Here is a 16,407-nt window from a genome sequence, read left to right as displayed (position 1 = left end):
CAGTGTCACTGGCCCTCATATGTGGGATCCGAACCGGGGCCCTCTGGCATCCCAAGCGAGTTCTTAACCATCGCGCCACTCGGCCGGCCCCAAGCTACAATTTTTACCACTTGTCAATATTGAACATTGACAATGTTTTTCATTTTAGTTACTCTACGCATATAGTCTTTTAATTTACATTTCTTTAATTATTAGAGAAGTTAAAATGCTGTTCATGTTCATTGGCTATTTGTACTGTGTGTTTGTGTGTTTGTCTGTGTGTGTATAGTCTTTTCATGTACTTGGCCCGTTTTTTAAATTATGATTTATCTTTTTCTTACTTATTTGTAAGAGTTCTTCACATACTGGCATATGTAGTCTGTCATATATTTTAAATGGTGAAATATGTGACATTTATGGTCTCTGCTTTCGGTGTCATGTTTTACTGGTATCCACTCCAATTGCCTCTGAGCCTAGTTCATAATCATTTTTTTGCACACGTCCAGTGGATGTTTGAAAGGAATACATATTTTTTTACTTGTAGGGTACAAGTTTTTTCTTTGTTTATTAAGTTATCCTTGTTAATTACCTCCATACATTTTTCTAGGTCCTGCTTGATCTTCAGAAACCTTAAACATAATATTAAAGTCACACTTTGAATTATGGTAGTTGTAATTTTCCCTTTGAAAGTCTAATAGGTTTTGCATTATGCTCACCATTCTATGGCATTCAGTGTGTGGCGGCCCCTGCCTTTTCACCTTCCTGTGCACTTCTTCCACTCATGGAACCACCTCTGTCACTGGTCTCTAGGCCCAGCTCCAGTCTAGAAGAGTTTAGTGGCGCCAGGTGTGAGGGGTCACTCAATTTGCGCTCACCCTGCTCTCATCAACACACTTTCCTCCAGCATTTCTAGAAGCTTATTTCAAGTTTCAAATTCTAAGAATGGTGTAGCATTTTCTCTATTACACTGCCTGGATCACTTTCATGGGATTTCAGAGCGACTGTAAGTAAAATATATGGGCTTAATTCACCATATTCTAAGATAAGCCGCTGTATTAATTTTTCCCTTGGTTTTCTTACTACATTCTCTCAACCAGTTTCTCAACTGAAGTAATTCTCTATACGAGAAATTTCCAGATACCAAATTAATTTTACTACAACCCCTTAAACTCACTTTATTCAATCTACAGCTTCAAACAAAGTTGGAATTTCTGCACATAATGCATTTTGTCATGTATTTATTCAATACTCCATTTAAAAAGTCCTTATGGATTTCTAAGTGACTAGACTATTCCTCATTTATCTTGTTGAGTTGGCAATCAAAGATATTTTGGAATACATGTGCTTTTGGCATCTATTTCAGGCTCCTTTTATACTTTTGTCGCTAGCACCTGCTTTATTTTGCTTATTTTTACCATTCCTACTTAAAGTGCATAGTTTATATTCTTTAGCTTCTTCATTCCCATTTCCATTTTCTCAGTTTGGAAATTTACACACAGTTCTTCAAGTCAGGACTCGAATCTTACTTTAAGTTAGATAAACTCTCAGGTCATTAAAAAACATAAGCTGAGCTCCTTGACTGCTGTTTATTCAGCTCTTACAGAAAAGCAGCCTCTTTGCAAACAAAACTCAGTATAAAATTGGGCACTTAGCATTTTTCTCTCAAGAATCAGATAAACTCACCTGTGGGAGGTAGAACTGGGGGTAATTTGTCACCTATGCCAGAGATTCAGGCTGTCTGTATACAACGGCCATGACCACAGGTGAGCAGTGTTTGCTCTTTCTAATGAGGTTACACGCATCTACAGGGCGCTACTGCGGGTCAGACCGGTGGGCAGATCAGTGACTGTCAGGGGCCATGGAGAGCGGCTCCTCCATGCTTTTTAGGAGTCTACAGGTCCATCTGCAGCTGTCACCAAGCTTTGTCTCCCGCGGAACTAGCCTAATTGCCCCGAAGTCTAGAGGCCAACCGCTAGTTGCAATAACTTTTTAAAATTCTAGTTTTAAAGTTTATAGGAATTTGTTGGTAAGATAATCAAATAATTTCAAAGATTTCTGTCAAATTTTGGATGAATCTTCATTTTGCCCACCTAACAGCATTTTAAGGAAATGTGAAGCAGTTAGAGTAAAATGTTATTAGAAAAAGGGAAATCTCGGTTGGGTAAAAGCCAGAGGGGGAGTTGGCACAAAGCACAGTCTGGGCTGTGGCCCCCAAAGAGAAAGGAAGGAAGAAAGGGAGACCAAGGGACAGAGAGGGGACATGCTGTCAGAGAGGGAAAGTCTAAGGATCCAGAGGAAAATAGCTCCCCTCAGCTCTGTGGTGTCTGCCAGTCTCCTGCAGGAACCTGGGGTGTGGGTGAGTAGTTAAGTTGTCAGGGACCTTTTCACCAACAGTACCACCCTGCCACTTAGGTTGAGAGAGAGGAATTAGAGGAGCTTTGGCTGTTTCCAGCCTTTCCTACTTCTGTTAATAACGTCAGCTCACCTCGGATCTTTGGATATCCACGACCTCCTTACTCCTGTTATTCTTACATTGCATCCATGTTAACTCTGGAATCAATTTCAGTTGACATGAACTTGCTCAATCCACATTTACACGACTTATAATTAGCACTTGCCTTTTTAACATACTCTTGTTGTGTTACTTCCTTTCAGAAAGGAACACACTGGTCCATGTGGTCAGGCCTGAGAGCCCTGGTTGAAAATGTTTAGCAAGGAGGCAAGAGAGAAAAATACTTGAGGAATCTTTGAAATCCTCTTTTTCTTTATCCTTCCAACTGTGTGCCGCCATGTACATTATTCAGCATATAGTCAAGCAGGGCCATTTTAAGAACTTATAGGACCTTGAAGTTTTAAATTTTGAAAACTCCATTCACACACCATAGCAAACATTAAAATGCATCCATGTCCCACATTAAATATGTATGTTTTTGTTGCAAAACTTTCAAGTGGATTTTAAAATTTTGCCTTTAAATTTTATTTGGCTCTTAACAATGCATTTAATATACATTTGGCTATGATTTCTCAGCATACTCAAAAATTATTTCTAATACCATGACTTTTTATGAGTATTTAAATTTAGCAGCTAATGAAGTTGACACGTTTTGTAGATATCTAATTATAATTTATTAATTTCATTTTTGCAATTTTCTTATCATATTTTTGAGACAATATTCATTTTTCCAGCCCTTGGACTTTTCCAGCCAACTGGGCAGCTTTCAACACTGTGTCCAAACTGACTAATGAAAGAACTTTCCAGGAAGAAGCAAAGATAACGCAAAGATACTGCGGGAAGAAAAAGCTTGACTTATTGGGGTAGCAGAAGGAAGACCCACTGGTTGGGGTGGACTGAGTGAAAGGCAGGGAGGCAGGAGAGGCCATCAGGCCAGGTGACCAGGACTTACCAGGGAGGTTCTGTGGACCACTGTCCATAGAAAGTAATTGTCTCAGCCTATTGTATTTCTGTTTCAACAAGCCAGACACACCGTGAATCTAAATCATCAAATGTAGGCTTCTCTTATTGATTTGTTTAGTTCTCTTACTTCTGAAATCTCACTTAGCTACTTAGTCCAAAGGGAGACACTTAGGGAACTCTAACTTTGGAGAAATAAAAGACTCAAAAGTCAACTGTCTGAGCATCACAGGCTACGAGTCTTAGAACACGGCCATTTTATCCACTCCTTTGGCAGGTCCTAAGACTATCTTCAAGTGGTACATTAATCCACTGCCATCATCTTATTCCGAACACGATTATCAACACTCGCAGATGACGCTATTAGCCTGTGAGCTGAGCTCCTACTGCCTCTGCTATTACCTTATACCATCTATTCTCCACACAGGAGCTACAATTTTGTATAATGTAATCATATGATCACCTCATTCCTCTGCTCCAAGTTATTTACTGGAATCCCGTGACACTTAGAAGAAAATCCAAAATCTTTATGTTGCTCTATAAGGGTCTAACATAATCTAGTTTCTTGCCTGCCTCAGGGCCTTTGTTCTGGTGATTCTCCCTGCCTGTAATGCTTTCCATGCACATTTTTACACAGTTGTCTCTTTTTTATCATTCTGGTCTCACCCCTGATGCCTTCCAGGAGGGCTTCCCTGACTATCTTCCCTAAAATACATCACTCTCCACTTGTGCCACCCAACACCCTATTCCCTTATCCTCACAGCACTTACCACTACCTGAGATATTATTATGAGTTTGTCTACTGTTGTTATTCCCCTCTAGAATATAAGCTCCACAGAGGAATTTTCTATCTCCATCTCAGTACCAACCGTTATACCTCTAGCACAAATTGTGCCCACTGTGCAATCAATAACAATTGAATGTATAAATTAGTTCATCAATGAATAAAAAATTTCAGGTAATAAAATCTTCATGATGAAAAGGCCTAATAAATAGGCTTCATTTTAGAAAGTCATTTATTAACCTATTTGGGGGGTATATTCAATTGTATTTCCAATCTTATAGAGGCCTGGGTACTAAAAACACTCTTTTCATAGTTGTTGAAAATAATAGTAAGTGACTTTTCAGTTTGTCACTCAATATATTTACATTATTTATCTCCTAAGCTTCCTAGAACGATTATTTACTGAGAAATAGTAGTTAAAGTGGCTCTTGGGAGCCAGCTCACCCCAACTGACTCCCTTTAATGCACAGTTTAAGTTGATTTACTGTTCTTTTAAATAGTCTTTATAAAAATATAATCCCAAGAATACTCCAGGTTTACTTATAAATTACTTAAACTGACAAAATTTCTATATAAGTTATAGGTAATGTTCAATGAAAGGACAAGCCTAAGGAAATTCACTTGGCTATTATTCTATATGTAGATTCATCTTATAAAGGGAGAGCTGGGAATTTGTTTTTTCTGGAACCTAAGGGATCAGGGTTGTCTAAAGTTTCAGCTGGGCACTAACCCAACTTCTCCTTGTTGATGCTTACCAATGACACACTCCTTATGTTACTATTGGGCTAACTCCTTGACTAGTCTCATAAGACCAGTCCAGAGGAATAAAGATCTGCATGGAGTAAAGATGCTTTTCTCTTAACCCCTTCAAACACATATTCCTATTTAAAAATACTAAGCAAAACGTGGCAGAAGGAAAGGTAGACCCTCATGAAAAGTGTTTGGCCCACTGCTTGCTAAACATGTATTGGATCCTCTTGTGGGCCTGATGTCCCCACAGATGCATGTTAGGTCTGTGCCAGCGTGAGCTCTGCAGGGCTTTCTCCAGAGCAGCTGCTCAGGAAATCCTTTTGTGTTATCCATTACTGCCCATTATCATTCCTAATGGCCCTTATAACCTAGAAGTGCCTAACAACTACTTTATAGCTCCTCTTGTAGATCTTAAAACACATTTCCACTCATTACTCAGTTTGAATTTATTTAATCGTTAACAGAGCCACAGTACTATTTCTTACCTCTTATTCCAAGTGCATTATATTTAATTTGTGTTATGAGATAAACAGGTTTTTAAAATCCTTAGCCTGGGATTTTTCCCCTCGGTGACTCTAGCTTCTCATAAAATACATAAACTCTTTTTCCTTGTCAATGCTTACAGATGCCACATGAAATATGAACATATGCTGTCTGACTATCCTGGACATGTAACCATTTGTCCATACCCTCTAGACCTGGGCCACCCACCCTGCAGCTGTGCTCCTCTGTTTTACACCTCTGCTTTCCCCCATCTCCAGAGCTGACAGCGCCGCATGGGGCTGGTGCGGAAAAAGTAGGCTTCCAAAGTCCTATCACTACATTACATAGCACACAATGTCACCCTTTTTCTCATGCCTTTTGTCATTCACAGCTAGTTTCAATTCTGGCATGTTGCTCTTTCACTTTCTCTCTACTTTGGCTGCTTCCTTTCAGAAATTCCTCTTACTAAAAAATGACCCTAACATGACTAGTGCTAGTGATTTACTTGCATAAAGAAAAAAAAGGAGAACTTTAATTAAAAAAAATTAGACATAACAAGGAATGAGTACTTTCTATTTTTATGCCCAGGAAAGTACCTAGCAGGCCCTTTCAATACCTCTACATCATATTTACCTCTAAATATTTCAGTTAAATCTCCATTTCCTTAAGCACCATTAATGATAAACACTATAGCTTTTCTTATTTCATATTATTTTTTACTTTAATCATTTTGTCCAGTTTTATTGAGATATAATTATTACATACCATTGTATAGGTTTTTGGTGTGCAACATAATGATTTGATACATGTATATATTGCAAAATGATTACCGCAATACATTTAGTTAATATCCATCACCTAACATAGTTACAAAATATCTTCTTCTTGTGATGAGAACTTTTAAAATCCACTCTCTTAGCAACTTTCAAATATATAATGCAACATTATTAATTGTAGTTACCATGCTGTACATTAGGTCCCCAAAACTTATGTATCTTATAACTGGAAGTTTGTGTTCTTTGACCACTTTCACCCATTTTTGCTCACCCTCACCCCTACATTGGTAACCACCAATCTGTTCTCTGCATCTATGAGTTTGGTTTTTTTTTTTTTCAAAGTCCATCCATGTTGTCATAAATGGTAGGATTGCCTTTCCTATGGCTGAACATTTTTCCATTGTATAAATATAACACATTTTCTTTATCTAGTCATCCATTGATTAACAGGTAATTTCTTGTCTTGACTACTGTAAATAATGCTGCCATATACATGAAGGTGCAGATATCTTTTTGAGATAGTGATTTTGTTTCCTTGAGATATATACCTAGAGGTAGAATTGCTGCATCCTCTGGTAATCCTACTTTATTTTTCAGGACTTTTTTTCCAGTTTTCCATATGATTTTATCAATTTACATTCCCACCAACAGCGCACAAGAAATCCATTTTCTCCACGTCCTTTGAACACTTTTTATCCCTTGTTTCTTTTGATAATATCTATTCTAACAGGTGTGAGGTAATATCTCATTGTGGTTTTGATTTGCATTTCCCTAATGATTAGTGATGCTGAGCACCTTTTCATGTACCTGTTGGCCATTTGTATGTCTTCTTTGGGAAAATGTCTATGAGATCCTCTGCCCATTTTTTAATTGGATTGCTTATTCTCTTTTTTTGTCAGTTGAGTTGTATGATTTCTTTACATATCTTGGATAGTAACACCTTATGAGATATGTAATTTGCAAATATATTCTTGCATTCCATAGGTTGCCTTTTCATTTTGTTGATGATTTCCTTTGCTCTGCAGACACTTTTTAGTTTAATGTAGTTCCACTTGTTGATTTTTACTTTTGTTGCCTTTGCTTTGGTATTAAATCCAAAAAATCATCAGCAAGACTGAGGTCAAGGAGGTTACTGCCTATGTTTTCTCTCAGGAGTTTTATGGATTCAGGTGTTCCATTCACATCTTTGACACATTTTGAATTAATTTTTGTGTATGATATAAGATAGTGGTCCAGTTTCATTCTTTTGCATATAGTGATTCTCCTTTTCCCATTGTATATTCCTGGCTTTTTTGTCAAAAATTAATTAACCATATATGCGTGGGTTTATATCTGGGCTCTCTGTTCTCTTCCCTATTGATCTATGTGTCTATTTTTATGCTAAAACCATACTGTTTTTATTACTATAGCTTTGTAATACAGTTTGAAAGCAGGAATTGTGATGCCTCCAGCTTTTTTCTTCTGCTTCAAGATTACTTTGGCTATTCAGGGTCTTTTGTTGTTCCATATAAATTTTAGGACTGTTTATTCAAGTTCTGTGGAAAATGTCATTGGAATTTTGATAGGCATTGCACTGAATCTATAGATTGCTTTGGGTAGTATGAGTATCTAAACAATATTAATTCTTCCAATCCATAAATATAAAGTATATTTCTATGTATTTGTGTCTTATTCAATGTCTTTCTTTCATTTATTACAGTTTTTGGTGTCCAGTTATTTCACCACATTAGTTAAATTTATTCCTAGGTATTTTGTTCTTTATGATGCAATTGTAAATGAGATTGTTTTCTTAATTCCTTTTTCTGTTATTCCATCACTAGTGTTTAGAAATGGAACTGATTTTTGTATATAGGCGTACCTCAGAGCTATGTTGTAGGCTTGGTTCCGGACCAAATAAATACTGCAATAAACTGAATATTGCGATAAAATTGCCACACAATTTTTTTTTGGTTTTCCAGTGCATATAAAAGTTGTTTACACTAAACTAGAGTCTATTAAGTGTGCAGCAGCATTATGTCTAAAAAAATGTGCATACTTTAATTAAAAAACACTTTATTGCTAAAAAAAATGCTAACTGAGCCTTCAGCAAGTTATAATCTTTTTGCTGGTGGAGGGTCTTATAAAAAAATGCTATATCTGTAAAGCACAATAAAGCAAAGTGCAATAATTGAGGTATGCCTGTACTGATTTTGTACTCTGCAACTTTGCTGAATTTGTTTATTAGTTCTAATATTTTTTTAAAAGATTTTTATTGGGGAATTGGGGGGATGGGAACAGTGCTGGGGAATTGGGGGGAAGGGAACAGATAAGCCGCTGCAGTGTCACTGGCCCTCATATGTGGGATCCGAACTGGGGCCCTCTGGCGTCCCAAGCCAGTTCTTAACCATCGCGCCACTCGGCCGGCCCTATCCATTTCTTATAGGTTATCCAATTTGTTGGCATATAATTAATTATTCAGAGTAGTCTCTATGATCCTTTATATTTCTGTGGTATCAGTTGCAACGTCTCCTCTTTTATTCATGATTTTGTTTGTGCCCTTTTTTTTTTCTTGGTAAGTTTAGCTAAAGTTTATTTTATCTTTTCAAAAAAGCAGCTCTTGGTTTCACTGATCTTTTCTACTACCTTTTCTGCCTTTATTTCATTTATTTCCACTCTGATCTTTGTTATTTTCTTCTACTAACTTTGTGCTTAGTTTGTTCTTTACCTAATTCCTTGAAGTGCAAAGTGAGGTTGTTTATTTGAGATCTTTCTTATTTCTTAATGTAGGCATTTATTACTATAAACTTCTCTCTTAGAGGCATAAATGTAGGCATAAACTCTCTTGGAACTGCTTTGGCTCTATCCCACATGTTTTGTTATGCTGTATTTCCATTTTTATTCATCTCAGATATGTTTTGATTTCTCTTTTGATTTTCTGACCTATTGGTTGTTCAGTAGCATGTTTTTTAATCTTCAAATATTTATAAATTCTCTAGTTTTCTTCTTGTAATGATTTCCAGTTTCATGCCATTATGGTTGGAAAACCTGCTTGATATGACTTCAGTCTTCTTAAATTTACTAAGACATTATGTGGCTTAAAATGGATCTATCCTGGAGAATGTTCTATGTATGCTTGAGAAGAATATGTTCTGCTGCTTTTGAATGCAATACTCTATTAATATCTGTTAATTCCATTTGGCCCAATGTTTCCTTATTGATACTCTAATTGATGATCTATCCATTATTGGAAGTGAGGTATTGAAGTCCTTTACTAATATTGTGTTGCTGTCTTTTTCTCCCTTCAGGTCTGATAATATTTGCTTTATATATTTAGGTGTGCCTATGTTGGGTGCATAAATATTTATATATCCTCTTGTTGGATTGACCCCTTTATCATTATGCAATGATCTTCTGTCTCTTATTGGAGTCTCTGTTTTAAAATCTATTTTGTCTGATATAAGCATAGCTGCCTCTGCTTTCTTCTGCCTTCCATTTGTATGGAATATCTTTTCCCATCCATTTACTTTCAGTCTGTATGCACTCTTAAAGCAGAAGTCTCTTGTAGGAAGCATATAGTTGAGTTTCCCCACCCGCTTTTTAAAAAATCCATCCAGCCAATCTATGTCTTTTGATTGGAGCATTTAGTCCATTTACATTTAAAGTAATTTTTAATAGGTATGGACTTACTATTGCCATTTTCTTAATAGTTTTCTGATTATTTTGTAATTCTTTTGTTCCTTTCTTTTTCTCTTGCTGTTTTCCATTGTGGTTTGATGATTTTCTGTAGTTGTATGCTTAGATTCCTTGCTCTTTATCATTTTTGTATCTACTATAGGTTTCTACTTTGTGCTTACCAGGAGGCTTATATTATGTATCTTATAGTTAAAACAGTCTACTTTAAGCTGATAACAACTTAAGTTTGAATGCATACTAAAGCTATACCTTTTTACTCCCTCTACATTTTATGTTTTTGATGTCACAATTTACATCTTTTTATCTTGTGTATCTACTAATAAATTATTTTAGTTATAGTTGTTTTTACTACTTTTGTCTTTTAGCCTTCATATTATATTTATAAGTGATTTACCTACCACCATTACAACATTTACAACATTAAAGTATTCTGAATTTAACTAAAATTTACATTTACCAGTGAGATTTATACTTTCATATGTCTTCCTGTTACTAATTAGTGTCTTTTTTTCAACTTAAAGAACTTCCTTTAACATTTCTTGTAAAATATGCCTCGTGGTACTGAACTCTTTTAGCTTTTGCTTGTCTAGAAAACTATTTATCTCTCTTAGTAAAGCCAATTGCAAATACTAATATGCTATAACAAACACCCCTTCAGAGTTGTACAAATTTGGAAACCAAAACCCTGCATAATATGACAGCAATGTCCTTTCCACCTCTGTACCTAGCTAGTCTATTAAATAGGACAGAGGAATGTAAATGTCCCTTGGTATTATCACTAACAGTATGTCAGGTAATCTTTAATAAATCTCAATTAAAATTATTCCTTTAGTGATCTTAAAATATATTTAAGAGATTTCAAATATTATTTTTAGAACATAAAGCAGACAGAGGTTCTGATTTCAGATATTATACGTGGAAGGAGGAAAAGTACTACAAATAAGTAAAAGAAATTCATTTCTCCACAGAAAAACATGCTTTAAGATGACACACTGTAAAGTGATTTATAGCATATTGACTGTAGTTATTCTAATGAAAAAGCAATTGTCCAAGTTGTCCCTGGAGAATACTCTCAGTAACAACAATCCATGCTCATGGAAAGTCATGAGTTAGAAAATGAGAACCAAATGAACTCACAGCTGGGAAAAGCCAACAATAATTAATTTAACACCAGCCATTTGTAGAGACATGTATACATTTCAAAATTTCTCTTGGGAGAAACAAGGTCATTGAAGGGCACAGGCCACATATTTGAACATGTTCAAAGAATTTTTACTTACTAAGATAATATGCTCCAAAGGTTTTGCATTAAAAAGTGACTTGTTTTAAGACAAGAATGTTATGATAAATAGTTGGCCAATACCATCATTTGAATTTCAATATTGTAGCAAGTATTTATGAAAAACATTCCTAAAGTGAATTCACATTGAACTTGGACAATATATTCCTCAACAGTAGCAGAGAGAAAACAGTGTCATTAAAAAGGGCTTTATTCTGACTCAATGGCTAAAAAAATGGGAACAATTTGAGATCTTCCATGTTGTTTCATTTTAATAAGCAGTAAGCATCTTTCATGTCCTCATTAAAGTTGTTAATGTGTTTCGCTAGCCTCATTATCACCGCCAGAGTATACTTTCTGTTGTTTCATAACTAAGACAACTCCTTTTTGTTGCAGAGAAGATCAGAAAGTTAAATCTGATTGCTCACATGTGGTTGTTAATAAACCTCCTATGGTGGTGCTCAAGGTACCCAGGGGGATTGTACAGTTATTTATATTTTCTTATGGTTTTCTATAATTATTGTGATTGTACTTTCACAAAGTAACTGTATCTCCACTAATTAAAGCAGTGGTGGGTTAAGAATATTCATCAGACTTGTATGAAAGGATATTGTTCTTAGGGTTTTGATCAAAGCACAAAAATTAAACTGCTGTTATCATGCATTCAACCCAAGTGTTAAATTAAAATGCTCAGCAACTTTGGGGTTTATTTGAACAGATGTTAACTATTTTTGAAAATAAATGTGATACAGGACTTGCATTCATGATATGACTCTTTGTTGTATTAAAAGTGCTGGGGAAAAAAGAAACTACTACACAAACTCGAGGGATATGGTTAATGGTATATGACCAATTCGATTATTGTTAATTCAGGTAAATTTAAATGTTCAGAATCATAAAATTCCAAAAAATCTCATTTTGGTTTATATCTCTGTATCTTATTTGCTTCACCCCTTTATTTTCTTTGAATGCTCCAGAACTAAGAAAAAATATCCATAAAAAGAAGCATCTGAGGCTATCAACTATAGAAAGACACAACAACCTTTATACTGTGTTTTACAGAAATTTCATTGTATCTAGTTTGACAGTGCTTGCAGCAAAAGTGATCAGCTATACTTCCATTCCATTAACTGTCATTTTGATGCTAGACTTTTTAGCCTGCTGTGTGTGAGATGTGACTGTCCATGCACAATTGCCATCAAAGATAATTTTCTGTGCAATGGTGTGTAAAATTTACCTCTAATTAAGGTCACTGATGGGTTATTTATGATATGCTCTCTGGAGACAATCGTAGTGAATAGCTTTCGGCGAGATTCATCTGGAGAAATTAAATTGGTTTGACCATGACTCAATAGAAAGTAAAAATCTCTTAGAAAATTATTCCTCAATCATGTTTAAAGTCCTAAAGGAACCCAGAGAGAGGTGTCACGCACAGTGATGAAAGCTGTATATTCTGAAATTATGCAGATCTAGTTTTAATTCGGGATTCCTGGCCCTAGAAGGCCCTGTATGATTTGGCCTCCGCACATCTCTTGGCTTCTATTCCTGATATTCGCTTCCTCACTACCTGGCCTCCAGCACCATTGGCCTCCTTCCTGGTCCTTGAACACACCATGGACACTCTTGTTTTGGGAGTCTTTGTACCCCAATGTTTCCTGTAGTTGGAATGCTATTCCTTCAGATCTTCACGAGTCTGGAACTTCCACTTTCCAATCAGTGGACTGTACTGTAGTCACTGTCTGAACTATCTGAATATAGCGTCCTCTTCCCTTTTGAAAGTAGCTACCCCCTGACTAGTTAATCACTATTGTGTCATCCTACTGATGTTCTTGAAGTACTAATCATAGTCTCGAATTATTTATTTACCGCCTAATGTATAATTAAGTTTAATTAATGTACAATTAAGTTTGCATATGACCACAGGGAGCAAAATATCTAAGAATGAAGGGTACCTTGACTAGGATATACCACAATCTTGAAACCCCACTGACATTAACTAGATGAGTCACTGGTCCAATACTGCTGATAAAACAGATTAAAAAGGAGCTCCTAAAAAGTTAGGACTGGAAAAACTTCTTGGACTTTATGTAAGACAGCATGAAAATAGAAGTAATCATAAGAAATTTTATTAAAATAGCCATTAGAGTGATTATTATGATCATGGAGGGCCTCCATGAAGGGAGAATATGTTAGTCACTTTAGTTATTAATACTTTTTGAGGACAGTTGTCATATGTAATGGTGGGAAATTAAAATTTGAGATTAATAAATATGGGGAAATTTTATATTTACTAAAATCTATCAGTATTTTGTTTTCAGACCTCCTTCCCAAAGATAGCTTACCTGTAGACATAATAATGACCTTTCGAATGGCTCATGTTCAGTGAATATTTGTCAACAAATGACTAAGTGCTAGATGGACTGGAAGATCCTTCGTGCATTCTAAACCTTAACGCAAATAGTAACATCACCAAGAAGAACAAAGAGAAGTCCTTACCAAAGGGTCCAGTCATGGCCACAGTATGGCTGAACATTTCCCAGGTAGAAGCCCAGAGATTGAGTGACCTCCACAAGATTGGTAAAGTCAAGACTGATGCTGTTAAAAAGGACAGATGTCATAATAATCTCATCAATCGCCCACACATCTTCTCCTTGGGAAGAATGATATGGTTGCCACCATCTGAACTGAATTCCAAACTGTCTTGCATCATCTGGTAATTCTACAGAGATTATTCTACAGAAAAAATAAAAATTTAGGTTACTTTGACATCTTAAAATACATTTATAGCAGGCTCTTTTTTTTTCATCCTGCAGTATAGTATTTAAAAAAAATAGTTTTCCCACTGTTAAATTTTTCTGAGATTTCCAATTTCCTGTCTGACTTGAACAAAGTCTTCTAAACACATCCAAAAATGAGATTTTGCTTTCATTCATCTGCTCTCAGAAAAGCTAACTCAGTAAAACACGGTTCTCAAAGTGGCAGGGTTTGTCTCAGTCTGGTAAAGGATCTTTGGCAGCTTGTTACACATATCAGAGTTTGGGGCTGGTTGGAATCGTGGCACTTTCTCATTCCCATGAGTTTAGCATAATGTGTAAGGTCACTTGCTGTGTCATGGTGGCTATGACAATAAACCTTTATCTGACAAATGGGGAAGAAAATTAAGAATTATATCTAATTTTCAGGAGCAATTATTGTACATAGCACCAGGAACCATACATTAATTGTCACTGCAATGACATCTGCTTGAAAGCTCCATAAATCACAGTACCATGCTGCTCACACCCATACACGAGGTGAGATGTGAAGCAAATGGCAAGTGGAACATTTGTCTCCATCAACGTGCAATTAAACACTAGTAGAGGTGTTTGCAGTAAACGCACACTGAAGGGACTGCATCTTTTTTCTGGTGAGCAAAGAAAAAAATCACTAAGACAGGTGACTGGTTGGATAACTTAGAAACAAATTATTTAAAAATTTCAATGTCTAAGGCTGGTTTTACTAAGAAATTAGATTGATTTTCATATTTGTATTATGTTATCTTTAGTTATTGTGTAAAGAATTGTTAAATTACATATTGGAGATGTATTTTTTTACACACTGAATGCTATGGAAAAATAATATATATTTTCTCTTTAAGTAATTTGTACATGGAAATATAGGTAGAATAGCATGAACAATCACCACTGATTATACAAAGTACTAGTAATAAACTGACAGAACTTTTCGCAATGTGAGAAAACATACTTTTAAAATAATGAAATATTAATATTCAAATACAGGAATATATATTAATAAACACTTCTTAACCTAAAATACATAGCAATAATATATTTCTGGTTTTAAAATACTTTCTACAATCTGCCAACTTTTTTTTACTAATGTGACTTTATTAGAATAAAAGAGTAAAATTTCAGTATTTTAGTAATTTTCATCTTAATTTTTCTAAATATTTATTAAATATTAACTATATTATTTATATTAATATGTAATATATAAAATAAAATTATTCAAATTGCCTCAACAATGAAAACATCATGCAATAATTTAATAATTTGATTATTATTATTAGGAAATGAAAATTTTCCTTTATATTAATAGTTTTAAAAGCAGTTACTATTCCCTCTGATGAAATTAACATAATTTTTAAAAACAACAATTGAAAAGTAAAATTTTTCAGGTAACTTTAAAGGACAATAAAGTGTGCATGTGATAACGTCATTGAAATGACCAATATTTTCCCTGGCAGAGACATTAAGACTCTTGTGTATAATCAGACTCTTGGATAAAAGTCCCCACTCTGTGTCAGGTTTAGATCTTTGATTTATAACTTTGCAACTGCAGGGAAGGTACTTCTATGTGCCTCAACATCTTCATCTGTGAAATTGGGATAATATCCTTATGGCAAAGACTTCTTTCAGTTTTTTTACTATTGTGTCTTAGCATCTAGAACAGCACCCAGCACACAATAAGGACTCAACAAATTCTTGCTGAATAAATAAAGTTCATATTATCAGTACACCCTGATAGAGATTTGAATACAGAGACACAAGGAAGGTAAATATTTTCTCTAATGTTAAGCAGCTTTTAAGTGACAATGCCCGGACCTGGACCTAAGCAGCATGACTCTAGAGCCTGTGCTCTTGACATTCACTTCATACCCTGGGGTGGGTTGCAGCTCTGTTTTCATCACTCTAGGCATATTATGGAGAATAGCTGTGGAACCATTTGATCAGAATATTCCTAGATGAGAAACCAGGGACTTAGATCAACTTTCTGTATTGATAATCTTCCTTTGTCAGGTAGGTACTAAGCTCATGGATTCCTTACAATAAAATATAATAATAAAAAATAAAATAAGATTAGGCTTTACAATAATTTTAGAATAAAAAACAAGCTCTATAATTAATAAAAATCTAGAATAGTTTTAGTCTCATCAGTAACATAAAGTTTCACCTTAATAAAAATATCAATTATTTCACAAGACATTGAAGTCAATTTAATTAAAAGATTAACTTAGATATATTTACAGACTTCAAATTTTATAAATAACAAGCAGATAGAGTTCTTTTATGTACTGAGTGAATCACAGGCAAGCAAATTATTAGAAACTGGCTAGGAGTAATAGTGGTTAGCCAAGTAGTATATCTAATTTATGGATCACACTTCATTTTTGAACAACCATGACAGGAAGGAACAATATGGAATTTATAGCAATTACAGGCAGCAATTTACACTGAAGAAAATACAGCAAATGGCTAAGGGCATCAAGACA

At 35.1% G+C, this 16,407-nt stretch overlaps 1 protein-coding gene across 1 annotated transcript in view; it reads right to left on the bottom strand.

Moving 5' to 3' along the window:
- RELN (reelin) overlaps positions 1–16,407 on the bottom strand; it is a 516,011-nt gene that overhangs the window by 145,748 nt on the left and 353,856 nt on the right. Inside the window, exon 19 of the mRNA XM_019655108.1 lies at positions 13,632–13,868. Within this exon, the coding sequence (XP_019510653.1) occupies positions 13,632–13,868 (237 nt within the window). The remainder of the gene's footprint in view (positions 1–13,631; positions 13,869–16,407) is intronic.

Source organism: Hipposideros armiger, unplaced genomic scaffold, assembly GCF_001890085.2.
Source record: "Hipposideros armiger isolate ML-2016 unplaced genomic scaffold, ASM189008v1 scaffold_236, whole genome shotgun sequence".
Taxonomy (NCBI): domain Eukaryota; kingdom Metazoa; phylum Chordata; class Mammalia; order Chiroptera; family Hipposideridae; genus Hipposideros; species Hipposideros armiger.
The sequence above is the reverse complement of the archived record's forward strand: the minus strand, read 5'-3'. Positions and strand labels throughout refer to the sequence as shown.